The sequence below is a fragment of the Borostomias antarcticus genome (assembly GCF_949987555.1).
Source record: "Borostomias antarcticus genome assembly, chromosome: 2".
In the NCBI taxonomy this organism is placed as follows: Eukaryota; Metazoa; Chordata; class Actinopteri; order Stomiiformes; family Stomiidae; genus Borostomias; species Borostomias antarcticus.
In genome coordinates this window covers 18,619,702-18,641,431 of record NC_140235.1, presented here as the reverse complement: position 1 = coordinate 18,641,431, position 21,730 = coordinate 18,619,702, and the positions used below count along the sequence as shown (strand labels likewise).

Here is a 21,730-nt window from a genome sequence, read left to right as displayed (position 1 = left end):
ACCTGGGTTTGTATTTGAAGCCGTTGCCTCCGTACGTTCTTGGATGGCCCACCGTTGCCTCCAAATCTTCCTCTCCCTCATGCAGACTCGAGTCGTCTTCGATAGCAACTTCACCATACTGAAAGCCATCCTCGGAGCCCGCTGGTATTGTAACCGATTCGATGGCATACGAGTCCGTTTCAGGTTGATGGGATGATGTTGTGGTCACTTTGGACTCTTGAAGTGAAGCGGGCAAGATGGAAAGCTTAATGTCGCCATGGATACTGAAGCTGTCAAAAGGTCTCGCGCGAGATTTCATAATCACGTTGCCTGGCTGTCCTTCAAACATGGCGGACTACAGAGAGGCGCCCTTGGCCAGTCGGCCAAAAACCTTAGATCCGGCTGAATATTTCAACCTCTCGCCGGACCAGCGACGTGCCGAGGAAGGGAGAGCATCGCTAAGGGCTCAGCTAAAGAGACAATATCAGATGCAACTCAACAACCCACACAGAAAAGAGCTCATTGTAAGCTATGGAGGAGGGTAACTTTAGCTAGCTAATGTCGGGCTCCGTCTATTTCCTGGAAATGCATTGGTCCGTTGAAGGATATCGATTGGTAAACACATAAAATTAGCTAACTGGCAGTGTTAATTTAGTCCAAATTAATTTCATGTTGTACGTGTAACTTATTACAATCGATGTCATGAATATAGCTAGTGTAATTCTTATAAAACACCTCGTGTCTGTACGACATGGTTTATTGAACGTTTCCGCTCCAAGAAGTCGGACACGTCTGCTAGCTTTGTTTTCAACCAGGGGTGTAGTGGAGGGTAAACCCAAGTAAACTTTGTGTACCCACCTCTTTAAAATTAGGCTGAGAGTTTACTCACCTATCTTCTGATCAACTGTATTAATCAATGAGGAGAAACAAGGTTGGTGCACTGGACAGTTTACCCACCTCTATTTACCACTAAACCCCTGTTTTCAACGTAACTGTTATTGTGTCGCTAGCTAAGCGTTAGATTATCATTCTGTTAGACAAGATGAACACTATCTTGGTAACTAGCTAACGTTGCTCGCTACCAGTTAGCCAAGATGATGCACACGGTTCTTGCACTCTTTTGCTAGCTAGATAATGTTACCTTGCTAGCTCTCTAATCCCAACTGTAAAGGCAGGTGATTTACAGACGCTCTCCACACCAAGCTGGCCAGTGGTGGACTGATGTTTGACACCTCTATACCCTCTCTACAGGAAGACCCTGCCCTGACCCGCTGGGTGTATGCTCGTGGTCACCCCTTCGTCTACAGCAACTTCAGACCCACCAACAAGACATCGCTGCTGGGTGCTCTTTTCGGAGTGCTACCACTCTTCGTCCTGTGCTATGTGCTCAAGACAGATAGGGTAAGACTAATATAAGTGTACTCTTCTTAGCCAACACTTCAGGGAAAGAAATGTACAAATAACATTTATGGGTCTATTGAGAAAGACTCAGCTCTATGTAATTCCTAAATCAAGTTGGTTATTGGCTGTAAATTTCACACCCTGCAGTAAGCTGTTTGTTTTAATTACAGCAGATGTGATTTAATGCTGGGATTGGAGACTAATAGGGTATCCCTTCATGGGACAATCCCTCCCATTCATGACACCTACTGTGTGAAAGGTGCCCTTTCTAATTTACTGCTTTAGCTAAAGCAGCAATACTCTCACTAACATGGCAGAGTGAAGGACATACAACACTAAACATTCATATATTGTTGCATCTTAGTTCTTGGGTGTTATCAGGGCCATAATTTCAGCTGCTTTTTAATTAACCATTAAGCATTTCAATGTACTTCTTGGCACTCGTATCTTGCAGAAATTACAAATAAACCACCTCGACCCTTTTCTTGATTAGAGTGGATTTGGGAACAATGTGTCTGAGTTGGTACGAGTCACTTTCTCTTTACTATTCGATACATGGATATTATTAATATCTGAGTTCTTTTCGGTGCGTCAGACCTTTGAAACCTGTGAAAATTTCCCCTTGTACTAGATGAGCTCTTGTGTCACCTCTCCTCATTACTAGAGAAGATTTTTTCTTATCATTTTCTCTATTGTTATTTAAATCCCCCCCAGAATCTGTGCTCAGGGGAGATGCCAGTGAGACCTGCTGGGTGCCATTGTCAAACTGGGCTATAATGTGGTGCTATGTCTCCACTGGGAGAATGATGATGAGATGACAGGGAAATCAGGGATATGTTCATTCATATTATTAACATGCAGTTAAGCCTGATTGGTGGAGGCTGCGTAGAAGGGATGTTATGTGTTGCCATGGCAACTGTGCTAAAGCTAACCCCTCTCCCCGGTTTCCAGGACAACAGGGAGGAGCAGATCAAGGCTGGGACCTACAACCGCAAGTTCAAACTGTCATACTGAGCCTGGGCGCATCAAAGACTTCTTATGTAATGTGTTATAGAGATGATGTCCAACCTATGTAACTGTTATTAATAACTGAATAAACTTTGTTGAAAACAAATATGTCTGACTGAATGGCAGACTCCAGTTACTGTTGAGAATTAGAAAATGAAAACGTTTAAACCGATGATCAACAAGTGAAGCAGATGTTTGACTTATTCAAGCATTTTCAGAGGGATTCATGCACATCTTTTTATTTGACTTTTCCTACTTGAATTGGTAATGAACTAACTGGTTCAGGAAACATGAAGAGAGCAATTAACAAACAAGGTCACAGGGATTAAATTCAATGAGCCATGGAAGAATGGCGGCAATATAGAAAACCTTGATGTATACATTTGCTTGATTCTCTATTCTCATTGATTCTACCCACACTTCTCTGTGTCAGTATCCATTCTCTCCTGTCTACTGTTTGCGGGGCCTCCAGTCAGGGTTGAAGTGGCTGCGGAGGGACTCCCAGCACTGGTAGTAGCTCTTGTCCAGCCTCTGGCAGGTCTCCAGACCCCACTTGGTCACGGCCATGCTGAAGGACGACTCAAACATGAAGGCCTGAGAGGAACGGGAGGGATGTCATTTGGGCATATTTCCAGTATGTGCAAGCGTCAACACAAAGCAATATGGATTTTATATATGCTGCTTCAAAATATTGGTCAAATAAAATATGTGTGTGTTCTACCATGGTCCCCTCAGCCCCCCTCTCTGGTTTGAGAGCAGCGGTGCTGTTCTTCTCGAAGCACTCTCCATCTGGTCCGTGGGGAGTCATAATGCTGTGGAGACTGCCCCCTCCTGGCTGGAAGCCCTCCTCCTTGGCCTCATAGTGACCTTTGATAAGCCCCATGAACTCGCTCATGCAGTTCCCTGAAAACAGACAGGGGGAGCTCTGGCATAGCACTCAAGAAATGCCACTAGTGGTCACTAGATGGCCATGTTAGTCTACAGTAAAAAAAAAAAAAAAAAAAACAGGCGAGGGGGTCTCACTGTGGTAGTAGGGGGGACGGAAGGTGTGGTCAGCCACGCCCCAGCGAGGGGGGAAGATGACAAAGTCGGCGATGGCTACTCCTGGGCGAGTGGACTTGGCAGTCAGTACGGTGAAGATGGAGGGATCCTGATGTGTATAAATAGACAGGAGGGGTCAGTGTGTGTGTGTGTGTGTGTGTGTGTGTGTGTGTGTGTGTGTGTGTGTGTGTGTGTGTGTGTGTGTGTGTGTGTGTGTGCGTCATGGCTCTCACCGCATGATCGAAGGACACACAGTTGATGACCATGAAGTTGTCCAGGTTGTATTTGTAAGGCGTGTAGTTTCCGTGCCAGGCCACCACATTGAAGGGAGAGACATCCTACAAAAACACGAAACCTCTTATGAGCCTGAAAAGCATCAGATAAAAACGGTTTAAATTGAGCAACTTAGAGGGGGGAAAAAACAGAACGGAACATTGAATGCGGGTCTTTTGTAATCTTAAATTCTCCGACACAGTGCTTCATGGAAAAAAACTGGAGAAGATAAGGGTTGATTGTGAAACACAGTGTGCCTCCTTTCATTCTGCCTGTCCTTTGTAGTACTCGTTCCAGGTATTATACTGTAATTGGCTTTACAATCAAACTTTCAGCGTATCTCTGCTCACGACGGGAGGGAGGGACAGTCAGTGTAGATATTTCTTTATCCCGATTGTTAAAACCACTGCAATTTTATATAACTTCTCTGTTCTGATAATGTCACTGTGAAAGAGACATTCAATGGCAGCTCTAAAATCAATATAATTCATTCCAGCGCTTGCTGCCTTCAGCACTGACCTCTGTACCCCATCACACACACACAGACGTATACGCTGACACACTTTCTCGTTACTAATACTCTAACTGACGGAGGGACACTGCCTCGCGCGTTTAAGGATCGAAAGCTAGGTCATCTCTTGGGCATTACTATTCCTGTAATAACCGGACTCGATTAAAACGGAGCAAGATGAAAAACACACACATACACACACACAACACAAACATATTGGCCCAGTCAAGCAAATAATAAGTTAATTTGAGCAATTTCAACTCTCTGCAGGGGGACCAAACAGCAGAACAGGGCAACAGCAGCCCCTTCCCTCCAGATGAAGCCTGCACTTCCCCACCCCTCTCCCTCCGTCTGAGTCACCCTAGCCTCCACCCTCCTGTTGCAGGGAAGGGTGGAGGGGGGGATCAGGGGTGGAAGTCAGGTGACGGCCCCGATACCCAGCTCTTACTAACTAGAGAGGGAAGATAACTTTTTTATTTACATTTTGTGCGTGGCTGTAAGCCAGCGCACCATAGATAGCATTTGTCCGGTTGTACCTCCCTCTTTCCCTCCGTCCTGTTGTTGACCTGCAGTTCTATGTTGCCACCACAAGTTGTGGAAGATTTGTTTTTGTCACTGGATGTTATAGAAGCTATGTGAAAATGTGGTTACCTGGTGGTGCCATGTCAGTTATTGAATTTATGTGCAGTAATTTAACATTTGAAATACTCCTGTTTTGAAATTATATCTACCAGTAGCGTAATTTGCATAGGGTGCGAACCCACGGGCCCCTAGAGGATATATTGCGGCGGGGAAAAAGGCAGACGGGTTGAGTTCAACGATTGAAGCACATGAAAGCAGGGGGGTATTCCAGAAAGCGGGTTCAGTACAAATCCTGAGTCCGCTAAGCCTCAAATAAGGGAAAGCCTGGGTTTTCCATTCCAACAGACTGTCTCCCCGTCTCTCCCTACCAGATGAGGAAGCGCATTACTTCGTGAAGTTTTAAATGCATGCAAGTTTCACCGGGAGAGTGTAGTGTATTTTTATACGGTATTACATCAATACATCTGTATTACTCTCATGTAGTAATCATTTTATTAAGAATAATGAATAAACTCCAATTCAGTAGGAACTTGGTTAACTTAATTAGTTTAACATCTAGATGACAACACATGTCCTTTCCTGAGTCAACATTCCTTTGCCCCTGAGGAACAATAGAGATGGCACCCCTGGAGAAGAAGTCAGGAAGTCTACAGGTGATCAAAGCAGGACCGGAAAAACCCCAAGACTGCCCCCATGTCCGGAGGGGGGGCAGAGCTCAGTGACACCTATTGACCAATTAGAAGACTAGTTGTAAATGTACCTCCCTCGTATGCAAAATTGTTTGTTTATCGTGTGCTCATTGGCCTGAAGCCAAGGATATAAACCGGCGACCGAGTAAAGTACAGTAGTACCGCTGAGATTTGACCGAATGGCGTGCTCAATAAATTTGGTTTAAACTGCATTTTTCTCCAGAAGATTCTTTCCAAGTCAAGACAAAAAGATACGACATATTGGCGACGGGGACGAGACGGCGATTCTAGCTACGTTTGCAAGACCCTTGAAAGATAGCGACTTCAATTACCTCACGTGAACCTAACGGCCAAGGAGGACAAGAGGGAACGACCTTGCGAGTCTTGATCGAGGTAAACTGTCTTGCAAACTATTTTATGCTTTCGCCGTAAAGAACTTCCAATAAATAAGGAGAAATAGATTAAATTGTGTACGCATTGTTGCGCTGAGTACTTGGTATTACTTGGTATGGGCATTGTCTTAGAAAGACGCATACAAAGCGCAGAGTTCAGATAAGACGGGAGCTCCAGAGTGGGGTTCCAGGTCTCTAAAGGAAAACCGGTTAAATTAAATGCATAGGATTGCATATTTGTGTTAAGTGTGAGGTACCAGTAAATGTGAAGCAGGCTAAACCGGAGTCCTGTATGTCTCGTTTTAAGTACGTTTTAAGCCGTCTGCTTATTGTCTTGTGTAAAATGTTTATTGTCTATTGTAGATATTTGAGATTGGTTTAATCTTACTTTCTGAATGAAAGGTTGAGGGAAGGAAGTTTCCTTGTCTCCTCCACGTGGGTGATTGATACTGTAAGGCCTGTATTGTGTGTGTGCCTGCGTCTTTGTTCTCTCCTCCACGTGTGTGTGTGTGTAGGCTATTGTAGGCCTGTGTGTGTGTGTGTGTGCCTGCGTCCACAGCCTTTGTGTGAGGAGACGGGCTGTGAGAGGTGTGAAAGTTGAGGTGTGAAAGGAGAGCCGTGTGTTGTGGGTTTTGTGCTTTAAAGTTTAAAAGTTGAGATTGTGTGTTTGTTGGTTTTATACATTGTAAGGTTTGAAAGTTGAGTTAATGTAAATAATATTGTGCTGATATTTCTTGTTTAATTGTCTTTTGTGGGTGAGGCTGCTCCCCGTACTCTTGAGTTGTAAAAATTCCTAGCCCTCATTAAAACCACAGCTGGCTGTGGGGGGAGGGGGGTCAGTGATACGCGGTCACTAGACAATAGGTTTTTTTCAGTCTTAAGGTGATGCGGGCAGAGACAACACTTTCTCTATTTCTTTCTTGTTCTATCTTTCTTTCTCTCTTACTTCTTTCTCTTTCTTATCTTTAGAAATTAGGGAACGATAATTCATCCAGTGGGTCGTGCGGTGTATGGGACGACTGGATTAGATAGAATAAAGTTAATTTATAAATCAATGAGGGATGTTGAACCCGGGCCAGGTGGACACTGATCGAGAAATCGGTTACTCAGCACTCAAACCCTAGCAGCAATCCACTAGTATTAATGAAACCTTTCTTCAATCTTCATAAATTGAGAAATGGTGTAGCGTTAGCCAGATTTTAGGGATATTTAGAAATCTTTCATCCTTCTCACCTCTGTTGTCCTATGCCTCCATCTAGTGGCGTTTAGATTGCAGTTCACGTTGGTCTATTGTGTTGATTCAAGTGTAATAGGTGGTTCAATGCTGCCATCGTGTGGCCTTTGTTAGATATGACCGCTTTCTATATTTGTTTGATTATTCGTGTGTTTTATGACAGTTTGACTTTAGAATAATGGATTGTTAATAACACATTTATTTTTAATTATCAGTGCTTGGTGATTAATTGGTTTTTCCCCTTTGAGTCAATCTGTTTTACAGTTATATCCGAAAAAGCTTTTGTCCAAACCAGCCATCCATCCATCCACCCATCCATCACCTGCTTGAAAAGTAAGCCTGAATTGCTGATTAATGCTCATTAATTGAACTAGACTGATCACCTGATTTAATTGTTTTGAGTGGTTGACCTGCATTTAGGGCTTGGTATTTTATGATAAGGTGATTGATTGGTTTGGTTACTTGATTTGATAATAAGGATACATGGTTAGTTCATTAATTGATTAATTCTTCAATATTTTATTGATTACTTGATTAATTATTTATAGTTATTCAACTTTTTGTTATTATAAATATTATATATATAATAATTCTACTTGATACTGGATATAAGTGGTTTTGTGGGTGTTTAATTGTTAAATGGATGTAGATGGTTTGGTGATGAGCTTTGGTTCTTGAGTGATTGGTGGTCTGTTGGATATCTGGTTTAAAGGTGTCTTGGTTTTTGATAGAATAAACATCAGTTTAAGCGTTGCTTTAGTAGAGTGATATAGACGTACATACATATATTACGCTTTGCATATTGTGTGTATGGAGTGAAAGGACTGTGTGTGAACGGACAGTAGGACTCAACTTGCTGACAGGCAAAGTGGTGTGTACATTTCGATGTATACGTCAAAACCTTTTTTATTTTAATTTATTATTTTCTGGCATACAGCGATTAATGAGGGGATTGTCCTCTGGTGCACAATACCCTAAGCTTGCGTCAAACCGGGCTTTGTGGTTTTTAATTTGCAAAAATTAAAAGTGCTTAAATGGGACCGATCGCTCCCTGTGCTGAAGACTAGGGTTGAGATTGAGTAGGAGTATATCTGGATAGGCAGTTTAGTCAGAGCAAGAACAGTCCTATGTCCGTGAGTGATTGAGTGTTCATTTCTTTATTAATTACATAATTGATAAAGCTTCATTTTATAGTGTTAGATTCTTAAGAGGCTTATAATAGTCTCGAGTCTTTATCGGTCTATCGATCTTCGTGGACTTCAACATGTCTTCCGACTTAGACGTTTATGTGTCCATGCTTACACCGGTGGAACAACTCAAACGCGATTATCCAATACTGAAGGGCATCGATGATATATCTAAAAGCTGGGCACGGAGATGGTCTGACGTGCCACAGCCTTGGCCGTCTTCAGGAAGCTTTGACGAAGGACTCATTCAAAACATGCGCGTTCTGGTTGAGGCACACAAAGCGCACCAGAAGACGGGGAGACGAGGTAAGGCTCGAAAAGAAAAAAGAGATACCGAACTCGCAGTCTTGACACTGTTCGGTAAAGCAGGACGGAGAAGGAAAGCAGCTGTGGAGGCGGCAGCTACCGCAGCTCAAACTGAAAAAGAGGAGGCCAATGACAAGACGGACATACTGCTGAGTGACATTGATGCGCCGTTCACCCATACGGCCCCAGTCTTGACCCCGCCTCCTTATGAAGCTCAGACGGAAGCTACTAAGGCTTATCCACAGCTATCCGTGCTAAATTCTGAGGGAAGATATGTAATCAGAGATGATAATAATGATATTATGCAGAAGGGAAATGCCAGGACGACCGTTGTAACTCATCTTGATGTGAAGCGCAAAACCAAGAAATTAGATAAGCATCCGACACCAGCTGAAAAGAAGAAGAAGAAGAAAAGCAAAAAGGGCAGACATGAAAGTGACAGTGGCTCTTCTGAAGAGGAAGGAGCGGATATTGGAGGATATAGTGAGCGCATTAGACAGATTATGGCACGCGCTGAGAGGAGAGGGAGAAAGGGCCTAGAAACAGACTCTAGTAGCAGTAGTGAAGAAGAGAGCGAGGAGTCTGACTCAGATGATGGTGCGAAGGCCAAGGAACAGGTGAATAAGGAGCTGAGAGATATGGAAAAGGAGTTGGATTCCATTAATGCATCAAAGACTGAACTTGAATCTGAACTGTATGCAGCTAAAAAGGGTGAGGATGTGACTCACTTGGAAGATGCATTGAGGGATCTTGCTGTAGTTCAGTCAGAAATGCAAACACAAACACGTCAGATGCAAAAGGAGTTGGAAAAACATGACCTTCGTCCAAGACCGAGTAAACCTGAGGAGAAAAGTAAATCAAAAAAGAAGAACAGGAGGAAGACTAAAGGTGACGGGAAGATGTTTCCAGTGGTGGTTAGTGGTGCTCATATGAACTACAAGCCCTGGCAGGCTAGTGACATGTCTGCAATCTTGGATAAACTGCCAATTCTCCAAGATGGCGCTTATCCCTGGACGACAAAGATTGATCAGCTATCACAAGGCATCTCACTCGCTATGGGTGACATTAAGAGGATCTTGTCATCAGTACTAGGAGTACCGCCAATGGAAGAAATTCTAGAAAAGGCTGGAATAGGAAGATGTGCTCATACAGCGATTTATGATGCTGAACTTTTCGCTGCCAATAGAGGGCGTTTGTGGAGAACCCTGAAGGAGATGTTCCCTACCAATGTACACCCAGACGATATCATTTTCAACGCCTTAGGTGACACAGAGAATCCCAGAGCATATGCGGCACGAGTTTACCAACAGTGGAGAGAGCTCATGGGAAACGACCCTGAGGAGCACAAGTTGGAACGCGCTATGCTGCGACTGAAGCTTCAAGAAGGCTTGCCTCAGTCCGTGAGGAGTAAAGTGGGGGAAGTGGTTGGTCTTGGGTCTATGGTAAAGAACATCTACATTGATCATATTGCTCATCTAGTGGAGCATCACAGGAAGAAGGAACGGGCCCTGAAGGAACAAGATGCTGAGCTGAAGAGGAAACTCACTCAAAGTCAGTTATTGAATGGAAAATGGATAGAAGAGGAGTAGAAACAAGCTGTTGTTTTGCAGAACAACAACGACGACAATAACCAATGATGTAATCTTCATTCCCGTTCCCTGTTTTCCAACAGCCTCAGACAGGGGGAGATTATTAATTCTGAAGAATTCAAAAAAAAAAAAAAAAAAAAGGGGGGGTAAAGAGGAAGTTAAACATGTCATTGGCTAGATGTCATCAGCAATTTACAATACAATAAGTTTCTTACATTTTTAGAATCAATTTTTTAGGAGAATGATAGCGGTGATAACCTACGTTGTCACCTCTGAGCCTGAGTTCATTATTGAAGTTGAAGTGATGAGGAATATTTTTTATTACATCTGTGACATTTTGGAGAAACACTTGTCTCCAGAAGATTATTATAGAAGCAAACTAGTTGAGTATGGACTCCAGAGTATGAACTATCTTTTTGTTCAGACAAACAAAAACAAAAAGTCATGTGTGTTGAATGGTTATCAATGATTTGATGCTAAGTTCAGTTTATTACAGGAATTTCATAATAGTAGGAGTATTCAGTTATGGTTTCATATAACATTAGTTTAGATAATTGGTTTACAAAGCTGTTTAGTCAATTCAAATAGGTTATGTTTTTCACTTTGATTTAGGAGTTTGTGTTTCAATAGTCAATGAATGGCCATAAGCTGTTCGTTTATGCATTCTATTGAGGAGTTGGCTTTAGGCCTCCCCCTCTGTCATTAACCTCGGTTTGTGTTGAGTGTTGTTTTACAGGTACCGCGGACCCTGGGGGCCAGGCCCTAGCAATGCCTGGATCGTGCCTTCCTGGGGACTGCCTGAAACCTGTTGTTTGTCTGTTAACCTTTTGTTTGTCTTTTCTATCTTTTTCTGATATGTGTTGGAACATGAGGTTTCTTGATGTTTAGCATTATATGTCATTTCTGTTTAGGGTTTCTTGTTCAATCAAGCTTGAGGGGGTCGTCTACATTTCACCTGTGTTTTTGATTCAGGTGTGTGTACACGTCTCCTTGGTTGGATTGTTCTGTTTTGTAGTAATTTAGGTTTGGTCTATGTCTATAGGATGTTCTGTTTTTTGTGTAGTTCTGTGTTGATGTTTTCAGATTTTCCTGGAGTGCATTTAGTGGGCTACCAAGGCGTGGTTGCCCCTCACCAGCATGAAGCTATGAACTGTGTGGAGTCACGGATGACTTGAGGGTCATTCTTGGACATTCCTGGAGTGTTCTCCCTGTTTCGGACGGGGTGAGCTTACCATCTTGCTGCGGACATTGTTCTCTGGGTGTCAGAGAGGATTGCGACACCTGGGGGTTTGATGTCTGAAGATGGCTCCAGCGTGAGACGTGGAGATGAGACAGCGCTGAGGGCTGTTCTCCTTCGGAGGGGCTAAGTGCTAGTAACCTCTGGCCCCCGATTTGCTTTGCTGCTGTGTGATGATTTGGTTATTTGTATGTGTTATGGGGATTGTTTGTTATGTTTAATGTTGTTTTGTGTCGAGGCGTTAAGACGCCTCGAAGGGGGGATATGTAGTGTATTTTTATACGGTATTACATCAATACATCTGTATTACTCTCATGTAGTAATCATTTTATTAAGAATAATGAATAAACTCCAATTCAGTAGGAACTTGGTTAACTTAATTAGTTTAACATCTAGATGACAACACATGTCCTTTCCTGAGTCAACATTCCTTTGCCCCTGAGGAACAATAGAGATGGCACCCCTGGAGAAGAAGTCAGGAAGTCTACAGGTGATCAAAGCAGGACCGGAAAAACCCCAAGACTGCCCCCATGTCCGGAGGGGGGGCAGAGCTCAGTGACACCTATTGACCAATTAGAAGACTAGTTGTAAATGTACCTCCCTCGTATGCAAAATTGTTTGTTTATCGTGTGCTCATTGGCCTGAAGCCAAGGATATAAACCGGCGACCGAGTAAAGTACAGTAGTACCGCTGAGATTTGACCGAATGGCGTGCTCAATAAATTTGGTTTAAACTGCATTTTTCTCCAGAAGATTCTTTCCAAGTCAAGACAAAAAGATACGACAAGAGGATTTTAAGACTGCGATGGGATGTCCTATCATTCCCCGAGGATTATCTAATAACGTTACCGTTTTTCCGCAAACTCCAGTATGTAGGCTATCTAGCCTACTAAATTTTTTTTTTCGGCCTGAAAGTACTATTATTAGACTACACAATTCACATCGTGGCCGTGCTCTTACATCAGAGCAAATTATGTGGGCTGCCCTGGGTTTCTGCATACGGGAGTTTTTTTATATAGCCTACTAACATTGGCGATGCAGAACACATTGGGAAAGCTACTGTGTGTAGAGCCATAACTAAGGAAAGTGTCCCTTGCTCTGGACACAACCTCTGACCATGAAGGAGGAATTCCACAGAATAGCTGGTGACTATGTTGAAAGCATTCAGCTGAAGTTCATGACGATATTTTACATAATATTCTGGTAATGCTGCAACCTCATTGGGCCTACTGTACCTGTAGCATCGGCGTCGCTAGACCCTTTTTACTGCACGTGCCCCAGTATTGATCTGCTGTGCCCCAGTAATATTTCACATTTGAGTTTTAACACGCGGTTAATTAGATTGATGACAATAACCCACAATGTCAAAGCAATGCAGTTTAACCCCAAAATACAAGTTTAGGCACGCACTTTATGATCATTGGCCATAGACAGACCGTCCGAGGCAGTAGGCTATCAAGCGCAGTATGTAGCCTATGACATTGGCCGCGAGCGCCGCGCACACAGCAGTCCCTATTGGCGCGAAAAAATATTCAGTCACACACGAGCATGGACGAGAGACATGAAAGGAGGGCGGCACCGAACAGCTGGACTAAAAAGTATATTTTTGAGTAATAGGCTAACTGGCTGAATATTGATGATCTTATTTAGACTTCGATTTGACTCAAACAGTAGGCTATTACTCCTGTAGATGGACATCAGAAAGGTATTTGCTCGCAGCAGGGAAGCAGCTCTGAGGAGAAATGGGAGAGGTAATCCCTGGCTATTGCATCAGAGAACGAGGAGCAAAGTGCAGGATGACGGGGAGAGATTGAGCTAACGTTAGTTGGGAAAAGAAATGAGACGGAGACTTGGCTAGCTAAAATGCTAACGTTAGTTAGCTAACACAGATTACGTTAGCTGGTTAACATTGACTTGCAAGCCAGGGTTTACCTCTCTGAATGATGAATTTGGGAAAGCTAATGTTATAGTTGACCAGATATCGCCTAGGCCTACTGTATATATATATATATATATATATATATATATATATATATATGTTGCTCCAGACAAAGTGGAGCAGAGTGCAGGAAGAGGAGGAGAGATGGAGCCTGAGAGAGATGACACAGAGAGGTGAGACCAAGCTGACAAGCTAGCTAGCTAACCTACTTGCAGATCTGACAAAAGCCTTAATGATTTGGGGAGGCTATAGGTGATCATAATCAATTTTTTGTATGTTGCATCAGATAAGGAGGAGCAGAGTGCAGGGGGAGGAGGAGGAGAGATTGAACTGGATGAGTCAGGGGAAACCGAGAGAGGAAAGACAGGCAGCAAGAGACAGATGAAAGACAGGAGAGATCACACCCCAGAAATGAGACTTCCGTTCCGTGAAACCTCAGTGTGCTGAGACGGCTCCACACTTGGGGGCAAGACAGGCTTCACCATCTTGCCATCTTGTCGGTTGAGAGGGAGGAACTATCTAAGTTGAGTCACAGTCAAGTGATTGACCACTTTGCCAAAATGAACAGACGGTAGTTTAATGCTAAAAAAATGAGTCCTTCAAGAGGAGACAACATATATTCAAGTTGTTATACTACTATGTAGCTTAATTGTATTTATTTGAATTGTGCACATGTGAAATATGAATGAATGCCTTTTTTTTTTTCTCTTCATAAAGATTAATATCTCTACATTTTTAACAGTTGTAGTTTACAAGAGGTCAAATGTCTTCATACATCTAGCCTCTTAATTTTGATGTAGGCCTACATCATTTTCTTACGGGGGTGGGTGGCTGTGCCCCAGTAGAGTTTTATTTCTAGCAACGCCCCTGACCTGTAGTCTAGTAGTACTGTAATGAGTGAACAGGAAGTCGTTCCACAGCATTAATGTGCAGGTAGTCTACATTGACTAGGTTACCGTCTGAACACTATTCATTCATATAGGCCTACTGTATACAATATAGCCTACCTGACCACTGATTGTAGGGCTTATAGGCTAGCCTACTGTACATAGCCTACACGCACCTCCACACAAAATTTCACGCACAGTGACGACGAGGACCTTTATATCAGATCTATCTCACTATTTCCATAAGCGGTGCACAGGCAGACCGCACTTTCAGTCGTCTTAAACTAATTAAAACATATCTGCGGTCTTCAATGAGTGAGAATTGTCTCTCAAATCTGGCAATGCGTTTTATTGAGAGAGAAATGACTGAAAGGGTGGACTTCAGCAATGTAGGCCTAATTTAAGCAATAAACCACGAGAGGCCGTGTGTTATAGTGATTTTATAACAGCTAGGGGGGTTTTAGGCACGACGCGAAGCTTTTATACAACGGTTACTACAGCTATTAGTGTAAAATAGACACACAGCAATGTAAAATATTAACATTTATTCAAAACGAAGCATCATTCCCTCAATTCCGCCGAGCAAAATAGTTCCCCTAACAAATGGGTTGCCAAGCAACAACAACAACTACAATGCATTGGATCAAATGGGAGGCGCATTAATACTGAAAATGGAATGATATGCGGTCCCAGGTGTGTTACAAAGTATTTTAACACGGCTTCCAGCCAATCAGAATCAAGAACCAGAACTAACCGTTGTATAATGAGACATTTGCGAGGATGAAGAAAAGAAGAACACAGTTCAGACAGTCTACACATTCAAAGAATAGCCTACTTTTAAATATATTTTGTCATTTTTCATGTGTTAAACTTTTTTTTGAGTAGCCTACATTGGATTATTAGGCTTAAAGCCTTTACCATGACATGTTGCCTCTGAGCGAATTGAGTGAAAAATAGCGTATTGAACCTAGTGATTTGTCTTACTATCACTACTATCTTACTATTAAGTATTTGGCTATACTATTTGCTGTGGAGTTCTAGCACATACTAGGCCTACTGGTGACTACGTAACTGCAGTTGATGCCTGGAAGTGCTGTGTCATGTTAAGTCTGGTCTCGTCCTTATAATAAAGAACACGTCTTTTGTTATCCCCGGTCCTCGTTCTTATGTAGAAATAAGTTTATATAAGTAATATAAGTATATCACAGCTATATGTTTCAGCTAGTACAAATTAAGATACATTCAATAGGCTATTTTAATGAATATATTATTAGAAACATATTTTTGATTGACAGACAGGCTAGGGGCCCCTTTGAGGTGAAAAAAACCCATGGGAATAAAAGTGAATCTACGCCCCTGATATCTACTGTATAGATAAGTAATTACCCATTATATATTAGGCTATACTTTGCATGTATTTACCAGGTAAATGATTAGTAATTGGGGGACTATGAAAGGAAGGGTTACCCCAAAAATGTTAGGAGTAAGAGTAAGTTAATTTAGCAATAGAAATCCATAAGCCTAGGGCCAATGGGCCTAGGATATAGACAATAAATTACCGGTGGAATGGTGGTGGAGCAATAGCGGGAGCATTTTGGATTACTAGCGGGCCGCTGTCCCTGACGCTAATAATCTGCCAGATGTCCGCTTGCCATTCAATGTGCAAATGGCCAGGAACCCACCAGCGGATTCTGCCGGAGGTCCGCCAGCTCGTCCAATGGGGACCCGCTGTAGGTCTGCTAGCCTTGTATTATCTGGGTTTATCCCTTACCTTTGTCCAGAAACAGAAGTTGAACCAATTGCAGCAAAATAGCTAAAGTTACAGGAATCACCAGTGTAACTGATTTAGCCACTGACCGCTACCATTAATGTTATGGAAGCTGCTGCTAGTTGTTGTGAGCTCATGAGCTAACTGGCTATCCCGCTCTTATTGTGCTGGATTAGCATTGGAAGCATTGGAACTGACGTGTCCAGGCGACAAGACCTATCTTAATTTATCAGACATTATTTCATGTCATTTCAATTCACAGCTATTTCAGTGGCATGACTAGCTTCCGTCCTACCAGTCCTGAACAGAAACAAGCCAGCCACGCACATAAGCCAGGCTGGACCAGGCCTGGTTATTTAACCTTTATTTAAGAACAAATTCTTATTTACAATAGCGGCCTGGCAAGAGGCAAAGGCTGAAAAGGAATGCCAAATTTCATTTAAAACCAACAGTTAAAAGACAACAGCACATCCAAACAATCAACACAGTTAACAGACAGCAGCACACATCCAAACATTTCAACACACCCTCCATTCACAGCACCAGGCAATATAATAAAGGAACAAAAAGAGAACAGGTAGCATACACAAGCATTAAGACAGATAGATAACTAGATAACTAGCAGGAAGGAAGTTGTCCGGTGTCCAGACCGTAGCCGGTGTGTTTCATGTGACAAACAACATCACTGTGCCGCCACCGCTGTTTCCACGGTTACCTCCATCACCCAACCCTCCCCCTCCCTCCCCATCGCCGCAAAAACCCTCCTGTCAGGCATAACGAGTCGATCCAATTACCCGCCTGACAGGACGTTTCAGGGGGAGAAATCATTCCTGAGTGAAATATGCTGAAATTAATGCTTAGCTTGAGAAACATTTTTTTCCCTCCTATGAACAGGTAGATGTATCTGTCTGTAACTCCGGGACGCGTTAACTAATTCTAAGTGATTAAGACTGGAACAGAGCAGAGATGGGAGCATGCTGATCCCAGAACAGTCAGACGTTTCACATTAAATCATCGGGGATGGCAGTTCAATGGAAAAGTGCAGCTAGCGACTAATGGGCCTCGTACAGTCTGTTTCCAGCTATTCCCAGAGCTAGGGACTTGTAGATAATGCCTCGCAACATGTCAGCACAAGGCATTTGTGCCCACCCTCCCCCGCAGTTTATCAGGCTCCTGACACAGTAAGTACTACAGTACTGTAGGTACACATATAAATGGATAACTGGGACACTCACATGCACACATAGACACACAGACACACACACACACACACACACACACAGGGCCCCCACCTGTTGGCTGGAGAAGAGCTTGCCCTGGTACTTGTTGATGACAGTGTATCCTGTGGCCACTGTACGGTCCTCGTACCACGCCACAGGAACCAGGAAGTCTCTCGGATTGGCCAGTCCATTGGCCCCTGCAAAGATCTTTGGTCAGGGATCTATCCATAAGAAGACAAAATGCATCGTAATGCTAAGGGAATGACAGGAGTTGGGCTCAGAGAAGGGTGCACGGGTGTTATGTTACATGTGTGTAAAAAAGCATTTTAGCACCACTTAGTGGCTGCTTTAAAGACTGCCGTTAGCTTCATGTTTGTGATCACATGTTCTGGCTCATAGTTTCAGTGCAGCCTTGGAGAACCTTTATGTGTAAGTTACACATTCAGTCTATTTAATCTAACATTGAAGCATATTTTGCCCTTTACATTTGAAGAGATGTATAGCTCATTGCCTACAATGTTATGTGCTATCGCTAACCTTGTCATATGTAGTGCATCCATCTTATTAGCTACAGTACTTAGCCTACTATTGTTAGTGTATATCTCAGTTCGGATTTTATATTATTTTTTATTTACACCAAGAACCTTTTCTTGTGCATTTTTTTCAGTTTCACAAATTCATGGAAAGGCATTGTAAGAAAGCAATATGAAGATTGAATATGAAGATTACCAAGTGAACACCCCTCAACTTTACTTCACGTCTGTCATCATTCAAACCTTTCAAGACCAAGTACATCTGTTTAGCTGTCACTTCGTGTAGTCATGCACGCAGGGGACAGAATAGTGTTTTCATATTGCCACGTGTTTTTCCATCTATTATTTAGTTGTGTTTTCATATTATTTTGATAATTGATTGGTAGGCTACTGTATAACTTCAATAAATATTATTAACCTTTGATCATGACCTAGCATCATCACATGATCTTTAGGTCACTTGATTGAATCAAGACCTCCTCCTGTTAGCAGGTGGAGATGGAGGGGTTGGGGAGGGGTGCACACACCTATGGGGCCCAGGTCAGGGAGCTCAAAGTGGGCTCCATACACTTCCAGGATATAGCCTCTGGTCTCTCCAAACACGTCCACAGCGAAGCGCATCCCTTGCTGGTACACAGTGAGATAGATAGGGGAGGGTTGAGGTTGAGTGGGACAGGGGTGGAGGATTGGGGATGAGTGGGACAGGGGTGGAGGATTGGGGATGAGTGGGACAGGGGTGGAGGGTTGGGGATGAGTGGGACTGGGGTGGAGGATTGGGGATGAGTGGGACAGGGGTGGAGGGTTTGGGGGTGAGTGGGATAGGAGTGGAGGGTTGTGGGTGAGTGGGATAGGGGTGGAGGATTGGGGATGAGTGGGACAGGGGTGGAGGATTGGGGATGAGTGGGACAGGGGTGGAGGGTTGGGGGTGAGTGGGACTGGGGTGGAGGGTTGGGGGTGAGTGGGACAGGGATGGAGGATTGGGGATGAGTGGGACAGGGGTGGAGGGTTGGGGGTGAGTGGGACTGGGGTGGAGGGTTGGGGGTGAGTGGGACAGGGGTGGAGGGTTGGGGGTGAGTGGGACAGGGGTGGAGGGTTGGGGGTGAGTGGGACAGGGGTGGAGGGTTGGGGGTGAGTGAGACAGGGGTGGAGGGTTGGGGGTGAGTGGGACAGGGGTGGAGGGTTGGGGGTGAGTGGGACAGGTGAAGGGGCGGCAGGTTGGAAAACTGAACAGGTCTGTGCTCACCTGAATAACGCAAATCTCGTTGGGCTCCACCATCATCTTCCCAAACTCTGTAGTGACAAGGATCTTACCTTGCTGGGGCACTGAGTGAGTGAGTGAGTGAGTGAGTGAGTGAGTGAGTGAGTGAGTGAGTGAGTGAGTGAGTGAGTGCGTGCGTGCGTGCGTGCGTGCGTGCGTGCGTGCGTGCGTGCGTGCGTGCGTGCGTGCGTGGAGTGGAGTGGAGTGGAGTGGAGTGGAGTGGAGTGGAGTGAGTGAGTGAGTGAGTGAGTGAGTGAGTGAGTGAGTGAGTGAGTGAGTGAGTGAGTGAGTGAGTGAGTGAGTGGAGTGGAGTGGAGTGGAGTGGAGTGGAGTGAGTGAGTGAGTGAGTGAGTGAGTGAGTGAGTGAGTGAGTGAGTGAGTGTGAGTGAGAGAGAGACAGAGAGAGAGAAACAGAGAGAGAGAGAGAGAGAGAGAGAGAGAGAGAGAGAGAGAGAGAGCATATATCAACCTAAAGCAGAATAATTATCACTCATGTGTTTGAATGAAATAACCCAAACCCAAAGTAGTATTTGACCCACCAATAAGAAAGTCTCCGTCTGAGTTGTTGAAACATCTGAAACACAGACAACATATTCAGAATTTGACATTGGAAACAATGACTTGCATCCACACATCCACAGTATATTTTGTGACTATAGGGAACATGAACGATGGTGTGCGATGGAGTGAAACACACACCTATCGGCCATGGAGGCGTTGCAGGTAAACACGTGGACGCTGATGCCATTACGAGACCTGGCGTCCCCAGCCCCACACAGTGTGTGCAGACCCTGAGATGGACAACCAGAGTGAGTGATCAATAAGAATCATGGGGATCCAGGGAGAAGGGAACATGTGGCTGAAAGAGCCTATGAAGAAAAGAAAATTATCTTTACCGCCACGAAGTCCACCTCGCTGTCTGATGACTTGGGGATGGTGAATGGAAGCCATCGCATCTATGCAAGACAAAACGCATTACTGTGATCACGGAATATTACTGTGAATATGGTCTCTCTGGGTCTCTCTCTCTCTCTGGGTCTCTCTCTCTCTCTCTCTCTCTCTCTCTCTCTCTCTACCTACCTGGTTTGGGTCAGGTTCCACTTCGTTCCAGTTCTCTGTCAGGTTCGCACAATCCATGGGGGTGTAGGGTTTATGTTGGACGGATGGCAGAATACGGTACAGCCAGCTGGAGAACAATAACAACAAAGATAGAGGGGTGTGTGTGTGGGTGGGTGGTAGTCAATCTTTCAATAATGTATTCTTTCTAATTAAATCAACACATTGGTCAAGAAAAAAGGAAAACTTGATATGTCGATCATGGTGGGAGATCTGGATACCTCCTCTTATTGGCTGGCCGTGGGCAGGTAAAGGCGGAGCCGGACAGCTGCTCGGCGTACAGCCCATATGGACACACCTGAGGGTTGTTCTGCAGTGGCACAAGACAGTTGGTGTATATGAGGTGTATTCTGGAGAGGTGTGTATGAGGTGTTAAGCTGGTGTGAAGGTGTGTGTGTGTTTGTGTGTGTGCGTGTGTGGTGTATGTATGTAAGTTTAACTGGGGGCATTCAGCTGGTGTGACAACATTGCAGTGTTTGTTTGTTTGTTTACCTGTCCTTCAGGCAGGGATTCTGGACAGCGGGGGTCCTCAGAGGAGAACTCATTCCCAAAGCCACTCATGTACTGGAGGACAGAGATGCACAATCAACAGGAGAGCGTTGGTTATAAACCATTCAGCAGCCCCTGAAAGTTGCATGTGTGTGCCGTGTCACCGCTTAATATAATGTGTGTCACTGTGTGGCAGAATAAAGCCCCCCCCCCCCCCCCCCCCCCACACACACACACACACACACACACACACAGGTCCTGTAATTTTTAATAAACCTTTAAGATGCACTTTGTTGATTGCGGATTCATTGTTGCTAATGATATCATTGCCCCTCTGCATGCCATTGGACATAAAACCGTTGCTGTCAGAATAATATTTTCTTTCCATTAGCACACATAGGCCTACATTAATGTATGGCTTGAGTGTTCCCTTAAAGATGACAGGATGTTCCAGAATCCCTAATCTTGTTCTATCAAAATCTATCTTATTCATTGCCATTCTATAACCTACAGTACGTGATGGGCAGTGATAAATGCACAGGATAACCCTCTTTCTTTCTCTATGTGCTAGTTAATATTGGCGTATGAACAAATAAAGAAAGACGCTGAGTCATTGTGGGTCTGCAGAAGGGCACGGGCATGTTTCCATGTGCACGCTCAAGAGACAACCACCACTTGTAAAGTGCGGGCGTCGCGTTTCAGAGAAAGGGCATGCCCAATGTTTGGTCACATAGAACGACTGTTATTACTGTAATTACGCGTAAAGGCTGTCCACTAACTGACAGTGTCAATGCTAGAGTAGAGAAACTTGGTACAGCTGAGCTCTACAAATGATCGCTCCACATCTGGGCAGCTGCCGAATCCAGCGCTCTGATTGGTTTGAAGGGAACGCCCCCTGAAGTTCGCCTCTGCAGTAGGCTACAACACGTTGCAAATGTGACTCTTCGGCATTCTCTAATTTCTATAAATTAGATTTGGGTGTTAGGGTAAAAGTATACAATCCGAACAATCGGTTTAGTCCTGTTCAGAAGTCTATAGACCACGATCTGTAGGTGGCTACCTATTTGGCAACGTGCTGGCCAGCTCAAGAAA

At 44.0% G+C, this 21,730-nt stretch overlaps 2 protein-coding genes across 2 annotated transcripts in view; one reads left to right on the top strand and one right to left on the bottom strand.

The window, feature by feature from the left end:
• Positions 1-321: 321 nt before the first annotated feature.
• On the top strand, positions 322-2,468 carry ndufb4 (NADH:ubiquinone oxidoreductase subunit B4). The gene is made up of 3 exons (XM_084460900.1): positions 322-503; positions 1,231-1,380; positions 2,332-2,468. Exons 1-3 carry the CDS (start codon positions 327-329, stop codon positions 2,392-2,394), a joined length of 390 nt encoding a protein of 129 aa, XP_084317026.1. The 5' UTR covers positions 322-326; the 3' UTR covers positions 2,395-2,468.
• Positions 2,469-2,609: 141 nt separating this feature from the next.
• The window catches only part of hgd (homogentisate 1,2-dioxygenase), a 19,539-nt gene continuing 418 nt past the window's right edge, over positions 2,610-21,730 (bottom strand). Inside the window, exons 3-15 of the mRNA XM_084459335.1 lie at positions 20,642-20,713; positions 20,371-20,459; positions 20,114-20,219; positions 19,930-19,989; positions 19,733-19,824; positions 19,573-19,607; positions 19,019-19,098; positions 18,303-18,402; positions 17,315-17,439; positions 3,663-3,767; positions 3,412-3,538; positions 3,110-3,291; positions 2,610-2,982 (exon numbers count right to left, since the gene is read on the bottom strand). Coding sequence (XP_084315461.1) covers positions 2,839-2,982; positions 3,110-3,291; positions 3,412-3,538; positions 3,663-3,767; positions 17,315-17,439; positions 18,303-18,402; positions 19,019-19,098; positions 19,573-19,607; positions 19,733-19,824; positions 19,930-19,989; positions 20,114-20,219; positions 20,371-20,459; positions 20,642-20,713 — 1,317 coding nt within the window. The 3' untranslated portion in view covers positions 2,610-2,838. The remainder of the gene's footprint in view (positions 2,983-3,109; positions 3,292-3,411; positions 3,539-3,662; positions 3,768-17,314; positions 17,440-18,302; positions 18,403-19,018; positions 19,099-19,572; positions 19,608-19,732; positions 19,825-19,929; positions 19,990-20,113; positions 20,220-20,370; positions 20,460-20,641; positions 20,714-21,730) is intronic.